This window comes from Blennius ocellaris (genome assembly GCF_963422515.1).
Source record: "Blennius ocellaris genome assembly, chromosome: 23".
In the NCBI taxonomy this organism is placed as follows: domain Eukaryota; kingdom Metazoa; phylum Chordata; class Actinopteri; order Blenniiformes; family Blenniidae; genus Blennius; species Blennius ocellaris.
In genome coordinates this window covers 7,351,044-7,364,439 of record NC_137672.1, presented here as the reverse complement: position 1 = coordinate 7,364,439, position 13,396 = coordinate 7,351,044, and the positions used below count along the sequence as shown (strand labels likewise).

Sequence of the window (13,396 nt, the reverse complement as noted above, 5' to 3'; positions counted from 1 at the left end):
AGAGTGAGTTTTTGACTCCGACCATCTCCAGATAACCACCTCCGGCTCAGAAGAGCTGAGTAAACGTCTCATCCAAGCCACGGCAAACAGTCGACCGCCCTCTTTTCAGCCTCTGTCTACACCAAAAAGCTCTGTTCACTAACAGTTGGAGGAGCTCCATCAGCTGAGGCAACACTGCACACACACACGCACACACACACCGGGTAATTATTTGTCCTCGCCGGCTCTCAGAAGTGAAGCGAGAGTTTGAAGAAGCCGCTTCGTTTCACAAATGCACATACAGTCCACCTCCTGGTCATTAGCTCGGTAAACACACGCCCGGCTGGCCGCGGATCCTCCGTGGAGGTGCCGCCAGCGGCCCGTGCCGGCGGCCGTAAAGCAAGGAGCGATAATCTGCAGGCGTCACGCTCTCGAAATAACTACGGATGCCTCCCTCCAGATGTCGGGCGGAGGAAGTGTGGGAATGGCGCCAGGTCTGGAATGCAAATGGAGGGCGGGTTCCCATCTGCCGGCGTCCTGATCGATTAGAGCGCGGCCCCTCAGGAACCAGGGCAGGTCGTTCACACACGCGTCGTTCTGATATCAGCGTGCGCTCCTCACTCACGAAGTCAGACCGCCAGCGATTTCTTCCTCTCCGGAGGATTTTTGCGAAGATGAGATTGGTTTGCTGATTTCCAACATTCCCTGATATGTCGCTCTGATGGCATGACGATGCCAACGGTGGCGTTCGGTCTTCATGTGAAAACGGTGCTCAGAACCACTGAGGCCTTTTTTTTTTTTTTTTTTTCCAAAAAGCTGCATTTTCAGTGGTTGAATTTTTCGTAAAAGTTCCGTCGCCATGGAAATGCAGGAAAATACAACTTTTTAAAAATAAAAACGCTGCTACTCCACATGTGCACCACGGCCATAGTCAATAGTTTGACAAAAACAAATAACAGTACCCACTAGTGGTGCCACGTGAAATCGACATTGTTTTCGTGTAAACGAACATCATTTTCCAAACTTTGCTGTGTAAACGCAAAACGGGGCCTATATTTAGAACAAGACATCTATTCTGGGCCCGATTTTCACAATATATATTGACCTACGATCATCTGTAAATACCAATATTAAATAAATCTGACCTTTCAACAGGTCTTTATTTTGAAATTCACTGATTTCTCACATGGAGGAATCTGCTATTGTCCAACCCGTAGCATGAAGGTCTATTATTTGGTTTAGGTTCACTTATTTCAAATCAGAGGCTTTGGGATGAGGTGGAAATTATGAAACACTATATATATTTTAATGGGTGAAAAGTGACTGTGTGGGATAATGTTCATGATTACTGTAGTGATTCCCATAGATTCTCAGTAAAAAGTCAAAAGCCCTTGAAAATACAATAAAAAAATAAGTAGCAACACCATTAGCAGATAAAAAAAAAGAAAGAAAAAAGAAGCTGTCAGAATGACTGTAAATACTGTGAATTTCCATCAAAAGACATTCGCAAACATTTCTTGGTAATCCAACACACCAGTGCCGCCGGTTGCATTCAGGTTCTTCTTATTCTCTCCTTTAAACAAGTGGAACATCCGTCACCGGCCCTGTTTTGCCCATTCCCAGGTTCATTATTCCTGCTTCCTCATTTGTTCAGGCTTTCAGGTCCACCAAACCGCTGCCTTTTCTCATCAAACATCGGAGTTGCATGGCAACAAGGCTAATTAATGCTCCTTTGGGCCTTTGAGGTTGTTACTTGCAGCCTTCGCAGCCTCGCGTGTGAGGGGAAAAGGAACAAAGGCATCTGTCACAGAGTCATTTGCTAATTAGCGGCGGGCGGCCCAATTTTGACGTTTTACCCTTAAAGTGAAAGAAAGTCAGCAAGTTAGGAAAAGACGAAACAGGGCCAGGCGGTTAACGACAGGATCAATGGCGGGGGCACACGCAGAGGGAATAGGGCATTTCTCGGCATCAAGTTAAAAAAACACACACACACACCTGTCCCCTCTCACGTCCACGTCACCGTTCGGTGTGCAAGTCTGGCTGTTTGAGGCTTGTTCCATTAAAGAGAGTAGAGGAAGTCAATGAGAGAACCCCACAGCCATTCATCCCCATTACTACTGCTTGACCGTGCGCTGGGAGGCAGACGGAGCGGCGGGAGCATAATTGAAATGAATCACCCACTGCGGCGCGCCAGTGCAGTGCAGTAAAGTGTGTGGGCAGCTGGATGTGTGCCGCGGGGCATCAGATATTTAGACGTCCGTGTGCGAGAGGGTTCAGCTCTGTCAGAACGCCGATACTCCAACTCTCACGTCGTCAATACGAGACATGCAAACTCTCCCGTTGTCTTTTTCCATTAATTTTGATTTTGATTTTTTTTTTTTGTCCAGAAGTTCAACTTCTTCTTTTGTATCTTCGAGATGGATTTATGTCGCTCTCATATCTGTTTGTGAACCTTGAGGCTCCAGCCAATTGGACAATAGTTGTACAGTACAGCTGGCATAGAAAGGGGCACCACGGTGCAAGAGCCCGGAACACAAATGCAAAAGAGGCTACACAAATACGAAGCAACACAAGGACATTAGTCACAGCATAGATACAAAACTCTACAATTATGGAAACTAATACAGCTAGAAGCTACAATATAATACAAAAGCCAAATTATAATACAAAAGCCACAACATATTATCAAAGTTGCAAAATAATACAAAATCCACTTTATAATGCAAAAGCTGCAATATAATACAAAAGCAAAAACATGAACACAAAAGCTACACCATCAAGGCCGAAGCTGCAACACAAGGCAAAAGCAACAATATAATACAAAAGCAACAATATAATACAAAAGCAACAATATAATACAAAAGCAACAATATAATACAAAAGCAATAATATGATACAAAAGCAACAATATAATACAAAAGCCACAACATATTATCAAAGTTGCAAAATAATATAAAATCCACAATATAATACAAAAGCAAAAACACAAAAGCTACACCACACAGCCAAAGCTGCAACACAAGGCAAACGCAACAATATAATATAAAAGCCACAACATAGTGCAAAAGCCCACAAAAAGAAAAGGCCAGGACGCGACTACAAAACGCCACAGATGCTAAAGTAACAGCCAAAACATAAAAACACGCAACATTAACACAATAAAACCCACAACTGCAAAAGCCACAGCCACAAGGGATTTACAACACGAAGCAAGATCATTAAATTAATCAATCCAACAGCTGCAAAAGTCACATATTTCTTCTCTGGCTTCTATATTTGTGCTGTTCCTCCTGGACCAACTTAACATTCAGCACATATTGAAGCATTACACATTTAAAAACACATTAATCCCAAAGTACTCTTTGTTTCTGAGTTAGTTTTAATTATAATCAACATTTTCTGTCAACAAGTATTAACACCCATAGAGAGAACAGTTTACTGCCGCTAATTCCCTCATTTATTATTAACTACTAAAAACCCGAGGCAACTTTTCTCAAGGATGTTGGTGAAAGTCTGCTTGTCGAGCTGAACGCAATAAGATTCCTCATGCATTTATTATATTTTTTTGATTTAAGTGTTTTTTTTATTCGCTCTTTTCCAAACAACACAAATCATCTCGAGGTATTTTAAAATGCACTATATTACCCTTTAAAAAAAAAGAAAAAAAAAGAAACAACAACTCCTTTTTCACTCATTTTCTAAGTGTCTGAGTCACTTTGACCCAGTTTGTGTCACGGATACGGACAGGACCCAAGTGCAGGACTCTGGAGGCAGGCTGGGTTCAATCAAGTCTTTTATTATAATGACAGCACAGACCGATGATTCACAGGTTGCTCCTTGACGTGAGGAGCACAGCAGACTTGACTCCAACGCCCTGGACAGACCGGACGAGACATGGACGACTAACACTGGACCGGACGGACAGGACATCGATAACAAACAAACCAACACTGAACAAACACACAGACAGGACATATATAGGGCAGGGTGATTACAAGAAGTGGCCACAGGTGAGGTGCTGACAGCCCAGACCTATGGCCCGCCCACTCTTAAAGGGGACCTCACCCTACACCCTGACAGTTTGCAGGTTCACAAAGACGTTCAAAGAGTCATTCATCACTTTCAGCTTGACCTGACGGTCTAATAAGACTGAGCTATAAAAAGCCATATATTCATCTTACTTTACATCGACGTGACAGTCGGATCGCTTTAACCTCACGTCAAAACCGTCATTAACCTCCACAAACAAAGAGTTTAAATATTTATTTAGCATTAATTTGAGTTCAATTCAATGATAAACACTTCATAAGCACAGTGACCAAATATTAAATGCAAAATATAAGGTGAGAGGGTCATCAGCTACAATCAAGGGGGTCAATAATAGCAACTGAGCCTGAGCAGAGTTTCATTGATCACAACAGCCCATTTAAAGATCAGACGAGGAGCAAATTGATCATTTTAACTAACAAGGTGTTGCTAAAGAGGGATTTCCATCCTTGAAGAGAAAAAAAAAGCCAACGTAAATAAACTGATGACAGATATTTTACTATATCTAGATAAAAAGTGCTTTTACAGGTGTATTACACATTATATAGTCTGTGCTTTAATCTCCAGAGCTCAGATGTCTCCTTCAGGGACTCAACTGTAAAATGGATATGTTTTATTCTTTCATTTAAGAAATGTTTTTGGGGCTTTATCTAAGCTCTTGTCCACTGTGTGTGACCTTTAACAGGCCGGTTGGGTTTTGCCTGCATATTGATTGAAATCGCAAATGGTTTGTGAAATCTGCAAGTATCCAACACCGCCTTTCCCAAAATTGCCAGAAATACGTCTCGTTGCATCTTAAAGCAAACGCAAAATAGGACTTCAGCAGACTTACTGTGTCTTTTAAAATCAACATCTATTTGGATGTATTTTATACGTGTTCTGACAGAGTTTATCACATTTTTTTCACGTGCAACGGGGGTGAAGCACTTGCAAAATATCTCGTTTTCACTCATTCGGGTTAGAAAAAGCATCATTTTTGCGTTTTCATTTTGTCGCGGTGTTGCGACAAACATTTTTCCCGTTTCAAACTCTCGGCAAAGACTCGACTGGCTGCCCCCCCCCCCCCCTTCCTGGACAGACTGGTGTAAATGTCCTGTGTTTTCTCGCTGCCTTGCTGGATGACGCCCTGCCCCCCGCCACCCCCCCCGGGTCCCTCTCAGACCCCCCCCAGCTCACAGAGTTGTTGTCGGGCGCCCTGGGCCTCACCGTGTGTGTGTGCCAGTGCGCCTGTGTCTGCATGGCGTGTCAAAGCAAGTTTCTGTCGCCGCTGGCGCTCCCGTTCGCCCCCATGTTCCTGTTTGCCCCTCTGTCTGACCCGCTCTCCCCCCCCTCCTCCCCTTCCCCCCCGTCCCGCCTCCTCTCTCGCCGGTTCTCCCTCCCGTCCCTCCGCCGCCGTCCCCTCCTCCTCTCCCGCCACCTCTCCCTGCCGTCGTCCTTCTCCCTCCGCATGGCCGCCTCCCGGGACGCAGCCTGCGGGGTCAACTGCCACAAGGCCTGCCGGAGCCGCCTGGCCGTGGAGTGCCGCAAGAGGACCAAGAGCATCAGCCACGAGACGCCGCCGGCCCTGCAGGCGCGGTCCTACAGCTTCCCGCCGCCCGCCAACACCCCACCCAGCCTGCAGAACACGGGTGAGAACACAGCGTGTCGTTAAAAAAATACTTTCCCCGGAGAGATTAGAGCCACACCCATGCGCTGAAAACGTGAAAAAAGTTTAAAATACCATATTGTCTGGACTATAAGTCGCATCTGTCAAAACAATCAACAACAATTTGCAATTATTTCTTGATCTTTCTGATCACCTGTTTAAATCTTTCTGGGGAAAGTAACCATATATGAGCATTTACTCCTTTTTTGTTGTTTCTTTGACAAGTTGATTACAGACATGTCACTTTTTTGTTAAACACGTGTTTCTGAACCCTTCCTGCTGCCCCGTTTCTCCTTTTTCCTGCATATTTGTTCATTTTGGGTTTAAAACTCACTGTGTAGCATTTTATTAGCCAAAAAATTAATACAAAGTGTCACTTATAGTTTGGAAAATACGGTAATTGAAAAAAAAAAAAAATAATTTCTCGTGATGAGGGTCTTACTTGATTGAAGTTACTAGTTACTTTCCTTTCCTTTATAGCAGTGATTTAACATTTTATTGCATTAAACAGGGGTGTCAATCATAATGCGATGAGGGGGCAATACTCCAACAGCTATAAGAGAAGTTTTTTAGTTTTTTAAAAATATTTGCACCACAATTTTTCATTAAAATTGGCTTCATTTTGAGATTGTAGTCATTTTTTGTTTGTAATTGTTTGGGTTGTGTGAAAATATAGACATTTTCACCACGTATACTCCACAACAACAACAAAGAAAAACGTTGAATTTAAAATTTAAAGGTTACCATGGCTCTTTTTTGTGTGATTTCTGAACTAAAATCAGTTTGACACGCATTGGTGTAAAATATTATCTGGTATTTTATATAATTGTTTATTAATGAGTGTTGGTGTCTGTGGGGGGGTGAACCTGAGCAACTTCCTGTAAAGGACCAATAAAATTCTATTTTATTGTCAATATTATAAATAATGAGATTACACACTTGCTACTTTAGAAAGTAGCCTTAGGAGCTAAAGTAAATTCTGTAAAATCCAACATAAACACACGTGTTGTTTTGGGTCTTATCACCTAAATTGTACTTGGCACGTCTACATGCAGCACAGAGAAATCTGACTATTCTTATCCTGGTACACGTGATTAATATGTAAAGTAGCATCCTGGTTGCCGGTTACTGTTTTATATCTGCACAGGCCTCGAATTTCACTGCTGTACAAACTACAGTCTGTATAAACTGACAACAGAGCTGCCGAGGAAAAAGCAATATTGTAAATTCACTCATAAAACGCCAGCAACTTTCATTTGGAACGGTAATATCACAACAAAGCCACTTTCTGTCTTCCCTGCTTGCTGACTCTGCAGGTATTCGGCCACTCAAACTAGTTTGGAAACTTTTTAAAAGCTAGATTTTTTTTTTTCTCGCACGTTGAAGTGTGAATAATTGCGTTCTTCCCACGGGCGCCTTGGCGCTGCAAATGCCTCCACGGTCCGAAGGCCGCCTCGGTCTCCCCCCAGACTCCTGCAGCGCTGACATTTGGAGAGAGCGCCTCCGACAATAGAGAGTCATTTGCAATGGAAATGTAATTGGGCGGCGGCGGCGGAGAGGCCGGCGACTCACCGAGGACGTGTTTTCATCCAACATTAGCCAAAGTGCCGTCCCGCCTGGCTCCGTTTCACGTGAACCTGCCGGATCAGTGGGCGAGACGGGCGCTGAAGGTTGCAAACATTTTTCATGTGATTGACCGACCTGCTCTCTTTGTCTCTCTGCGGCCGTCAGTCATCGCCGAGGAAGACATCGAGTCGGTGGAGGAAGGGGTATTCGATGTCCATCTATAACCAGGTGAGAGACGTGCAGGCTTGCTCACATTAGTGACGGTGTTTGGTTTGTTTGTTTGTTTGTTTTGACTAATATCCCAGATTTAACCGCCTGTTTTCCCCCAGAAGGTTTTCTGAACATAACATGGAAAAAAAAATACAGACTCAACTCTAACTTTTGCCCTGACTGTGCACTGGGTGGCAGTAGTGAGTCGTACTGACGTCCCTCTTTCCTCTGACATCACGGGGTTAAGGAAAGGTGGATGGGAAAGGAAATAGGACGGACTATTAGGACACACCCTCAGTCTTCCCTGCTGGTCTTCTGGCAGCTTAGATTTTATTGATTTCCAAATGTTTCCATTGTCTTTTCCTCTCTTGAGGACTCAATACACCATCTTGCGGCACAAAGTGGTATTACAACACTAAAAATGCTTGAAATGATGCTGCAGCTCCCCTTCCTCTTATATTTATTGTTATTATTGAAAACCACAAAATGTGCCTTTAAACAGAGTTTAATGCAAAAATTCAGAACGGCTCTCAATGTATAGTTCATTGTGGAGTGAATATTGTGTCAGAATAATGAGTGCAAGCAGCTAATGCATCACATTTTGTTGAGATATTGCCTTTTAATTGCAAATGCTTTAATAAATAAACCACTGAGATTTAATTTAGGGGCCATTAAGTGTATCAATATGGTCCCGTGACTAAGATTAGTCATTTCCCCATTGAGGACTTCAGTCACGAGGCAATATTTCCCAAACTACTGATTTATTCCTTAGAAAATGATCAAAATAAAAAATATGAGTACCATAAGAAGTGGAGCTGCACAAGAAAAACCCTGAAGTGTTTTAATGTAACAGCCTTTTCTGCCTTGTGATCCTCTGAAAAAACATCAGTGCCTTTTACAACCTGGAATCACAGTTTTAATACGACATGTATTATAGAGGCCTGCAGGACTTAAACTCATCAGTGTTGTGGAAGAAATTAGCAGATAAGGATGAAAGGGACATTCAGGCCTTATTCTATTTGTTTGTTTTTTCTCTTGATATCTTTTACTGCCTGAGATTAATGAGGAAATCTGACTAATTACAATAATACAAGCATCACAGCAGAACAGTCCAGCCACTAAGCTATTAAACCCGTGGAGGCAACAGACATTTAAAACAGATACAGTGCAGAAAAGAATTGAATTAATATACATTTGTCTTTAAAATGTAAATGTGGACTTTGGACACATGTCTTTAGTGTTGCTGAAACAGCTTGAACATCGACTTTATCTGGAAAAAAAATGCATAATTGAGCCTAAAACTGAGAAATAACAAGTCCAGATAACAAAAAAAAAAAAAACTACAATAAGATAAATAAATAAGAAGAAGCACATTGATAAAATGGTAAACAATAACAGAAAATAATAATATTTTGCAGTATGCAAAACGTAAATAATAGGTTCTTTCCAGGTATTTATTTATAAATTTAGTTATATATTTGTTACTTTATCAGACTGATTGCAGAAAATGTTGAAGTTGAACTATTGACAGTCGCCATCTTTCCTTCTCTTCTTCAGAGTCTCTCCTCCAGTTTTGTGCACGAGGAGCCAAATGAGCGTCGGTCTGGAGAGAGAGAGCGAGAGAAAGAGAGAGAGAGAGCGAGAGAGGAGAGCCACATGTCTTCTCTTTCACTGAGGAGAGAGAGAGAGAGAGAGAGAGACCACTGAACACCTACACACTGCCACCCAGTGGACACACACTGCAGCTGCACCCGTCCTCTCAAAGCATTCAAGTGTTAAATGTAAAATCTTACGGTGTATTTTGAAAAAAAAAAAAAGAAAAATCCATGAAATTGTATTTTCTTGGTGGAATGTTACAGTTTGTAGTTTGAGCAGACTGTGAGTGATTGGCATGACAGTTTCTTTTGTTTTTTTGTTTTTTGCATTTTTATATTTCTTTCTCTGAAACACAGAAGAATGTCAAGCAGTTTGAGTTCCCCTGCTTCTGTTTTCCATCTTGTTTCTCCAAATCCATTCCAGCTGACCAATGATGGGACCAATTTTTTCGTCGGATTGAAAAAAAAAAAAAAAAAAGAATTGTTAATTTGTGATGATCTTTATTGATGTGTGATGAGAAAAGCAGCCGTTTAGTTAAGAAAAAAAAAAAACAAGAGGGAAAAAATAAAATAAAATAAAAAAGCTGCACCGGACTTTAAACAATGGTATATTTTTGTCACGTGTATCTGGATATCAGTGCGTTGCTGTGGTGTAGTTCTCAATGTACAGGACTGATAGATGACCCAACCTCTTGCAGTGACTGTGAATGTAGAGGAAAAAAACAAACAAACAAACAAACAAACAAAACAAATAATCAAAGAAAATGAGGCTTTTTTATGTGACAGCAGCTCAACAAAACATCCCGAGAATCTGTTTTAATGCAACTTGTTTTTTTTTTTTTAAATCTGCATGCTTCCTTCCTTAATTCTTTTTTTTTTTTTTTTTACTTTTTTAACTCTCTTGATGTAGCACGCCCAATTACAATTAATTTAGAGACAGGAAATGTTTCTCTGTGCCTGTGGAGACATGAATTCAGATGTTTGAGTGCCATATTAATAACCGCGGGTTTGTCATCGAACGAGACGCCTCACGTTGCTCGTATTTATATAGATATCATTCTTCTGTTTCCTGTACAAACGGCTGCGTAGACGTGGGCCCGTCCTCCGTGTCGCCACGCCCTGCCTTGCCGAAGGACGTTTTCTTCTTGTCGTTAATCCGGGTCAAAGTCATGCTATTCATCGCAAGTCTAATCCCGGGTTGATTCCTCAGTATTAAAAGCAGCGGACATCGTATTAACGTGTTTGTGTTGAACATCTCTGTGTTTAATAAGAATGAAACTGGAAACGCACATGTGGGTTTTGTCTTTTTTTCCTCCTGCCTTTAAAATGTACAGAAATGTGCAAAAACACCAAAACATCCGATCCTGTTGCCTAATTATTGCCACCAATAGATCAAAGTTAACATTATATAGTTATTATATATTAGTACATGAAGTCCCCCGAAGTTTATTCATTATTTTTTGTTAGTTAGAAGGTATTTGCTTGATTTGGCGCCAAAACTAATTGTACACAACTGAATTACTTTTTAGTCTTTTGTTTGAAACAACCTGATTTTTTTCTTCTTGAAACAATAAAGTGTCAATTAAAGTCTTGTGGAAATCCGACCACAGTGTACAAAGTTTTCGGAAATACATCTAATCCTATTTATTCCCATTCCCAAATGAGGAACTGCAGCTGCTTTGGCACTAAAATATCTTTTGACGTCTTAGTTGCTTTTTACATCTTTGGAAAATGTTGCTCTCCCGTGCAAGTCCGCAAAATTGAAAATACAATATAGTGGCCGAGCTGAATTAAACATGAGGCAAAGACGCGTGAGAGTAAAGGAGGTGCGTGAGGATTTAGTTGACACCGACTGCAGAGCTGCTTAATAGCCGAACATTTTCCCTGCATTTAATACAAAATAGCCCGTTTTAATAGAGCTTGTATAGCCTGTAGCACATTAAAACACTGATGCAACCATTTTTTTTTTTTTTCCCTCCACACTATTTTCCCAGCAGTCTGAGAAAATTAAAAACTATTTGAGCCACGGCCAGTCAAGGAAGGAGACTCGCTCGCTACCCTCTGCGCGACCATGATCCGCTGCCCTCTGCCTGTCTATTACAGGCATTAATAACCAGGCCTGAATGAGCCTCGGAGTCGATGCCACATCTAATTACTTTCAGAGATGAAGTCAGTCTAGGTCTCTGATTGCCCCGGCCCCCACTGTACTCTCCCGCTCAATGGGAGGACATTGATCTGGTTATAGCCAGCCTTTTGAGTCGGCTCATATCTCCTCCAGAGCTGTGATACCACTAAACGCTCTCATGTGAGACCGTGTCGGTTAACAATGGTCTGATGGACTGCAGGGGTGACGTGTTCAGAACTCGGCCTATAGACCTCGCTCGCGCAAAAATAAGGTCCTTTCACTGTTGTGGAGACGGCAAACAGAAAAAAAAAAACGTGTCTCGGGCGTCAAAAGTCGGCACAACTACTACAAGCGTTACTGATTATTTCAATCAAAGGTGGGGGACCTTTGAGCCATTTGGTTGGATAACGTTTATGCGACCGACCGACCGACCAACCAGCCAAGTTGCTACAAGCACCATAATGGTACGAGCAACGTAATGCTACAAGCAAGCAACCAAGCAACCAACCTAAAGCTACAAGCAACCAAGCACCATAATGGTACGAGCAACCAACAAACCAACCAACCGAATGCTACAAGCAACCAAGCAACATGCTACAAACAACGTAATGCTACAAGCAACCAAGCAACATGCTACAAACAACGTAATGCTACAAGCAACCAAGCAACATGCTACAAACAACGTAATGCTACAAGCAACCAACCGAATGCTACAAGCAACCAAGCAACATAATGGTACGAGCAACGTAATGCTACAAGCAACCAACAAACCAACCAACCTAAAGCTACAAGCAAGCAAGCAACATGCTACGAACCACGTGCTACAAGCAACCAACCAAGCAACCGACCAACAAACCAACATACCTAATGCTACAAGCAACCCACCAACCAAGCAACCCACCAACCAAGCAGCCAACGAACAGTTGCTACCAAGCAAGCAAGCAATCATTGCAGAGAAGCATCAACATCAAAGCCATAACATGAGCATGAATTTGCGAAACCTCCCAACTGGAATCCACAAATACGCTTCAATATTGATGTTACACTTATTTTCTTTCAAACTTTTTTATAGATTTTAGGTCATTATGCTCAGTGGCTCACTATGTTGGTCTGTATGTGCAATGAAACGACCTGACACCTCCGGTTCGATACCTTCATTGTGCAGCGACATGCTGGTGAAATTGGCCACAATGACACTCACTCTGGGAGTGCTTGAGGTGATGTTTGCTATTCCACTAAACTCCTGTTTACTGGAGGAGAAAGGCCTCATTAATTCAGAACCACCTCTGCAAGCAACACGAGCCGACGTCTCAGCGTTAATTGCACATTTATACAAGTGTTTGAGCACTCTGGGCTTGTCGCCTGTTGTTCTCCCAGCAAGGACGTCCACCTCCGATAAAAGGATAGAAAAAACACACACAAAAAACTCCAACACACCTGTGCCTAATTTCCCTCTCATCACTGGAGCTGATTTGCATGCCGAGGTGCCACGAAGACGTTCACAAAGGGAAGGGAAACACAAAAGGAAGCGACGCCGCCGACTCCGCACCGGCCGACAAACAACCCCGGTGGCAGGGCGCCGGTGCGAACGCGACTCTCCCCCGCCTGAGATATCACACCCCTGCCTGCACATTTACACCCACCGCTGTTCCTCCACAGCCTCTGCAATCGCTCCTTGAAGTGTGTGTGTGTGTGTGTGTGTATGTGTGTATGTGTGCCGCCATTGCCCACCACGGCATCGAACATCTCTTTTCGCCCGGTGATTGATACCTCCCATTCAGCTATAGAAAAGCCCTCCTTGCAGCACAGGCCATTTAGCCGGCAGCCTGAGTGATATTGATCTGCAAAGTCTGAAATGAGGGGAAATTGAATAGCACCACGGCTAATTGCATAGTAATGAAGGCGGCGGATTGGGGAGTGTGTGTGTGTGTGTGGGGGGGGGTGTGCAAATAACCTCACACATTGTTAGTACTCACCATGACCTTGATTGCTGTGAGAAGGAATGAAAAAGATTTGGGGGACTGATAGTTGAAAGACTGATAGTTGAAAGACTGATAGTTGAAAGGGGGGGGGTTGGGGTTGTGGTCCACCGTTATCGGTGGGTATTCATGGTTTTAGCTGCGACAGAAACGCATAAACGGACTCGGCACGATGAGTAAGTACATGCGATATTGATTCTCCAAGCAGCAGATCACTCTTAGATTTTCTCATGTAGGACTAATGAACCCA

The 13,396-nt window shown here is 42.6% G+C and overlaps 1 protein-coding gene across 3 annotated transcripts in view; it reads left to right on the top strand.

Moving 5' to 3' along the window:
- The window catches only part of LOC308146971 (RAS guanyl-releasing protein 2-like), a 35,393-nt gene extending 25,073 nt beyond the window's left edge, over positions 1 to 10,320 (top strand). For 2 of the 3 annotated variants that reach the window (XM_080519000.1, XM_080518999.1), the window contains exons 14-16: positions 5,496 to 5,654; positions 7,403 to 7,465; positions 9,005 to 10,320. In XM_080519000.1, the coding sequence (XP_080375126.1) occupies positions 5,496 to 5,654; positions 7,403 to 7,461 (218 nt within the window). In that variant the 3' untranslated portion in view covers positions 7,462 to 7,465; positions 9,005 to 10,320. Of the gene's footprint in view, positions 1 to 31; positions 5,263 to 5,495; positions 5,655 to 7,402; positions 7,466 to 9,004 lie in introns of those variants that run through there. The other variant, XM_080519001.1, reaches the window with a different exon arrangement.
- The last annotated feature ends 3,076 nt before the right edge of the window (positions 10,321 to 13,396 follow it).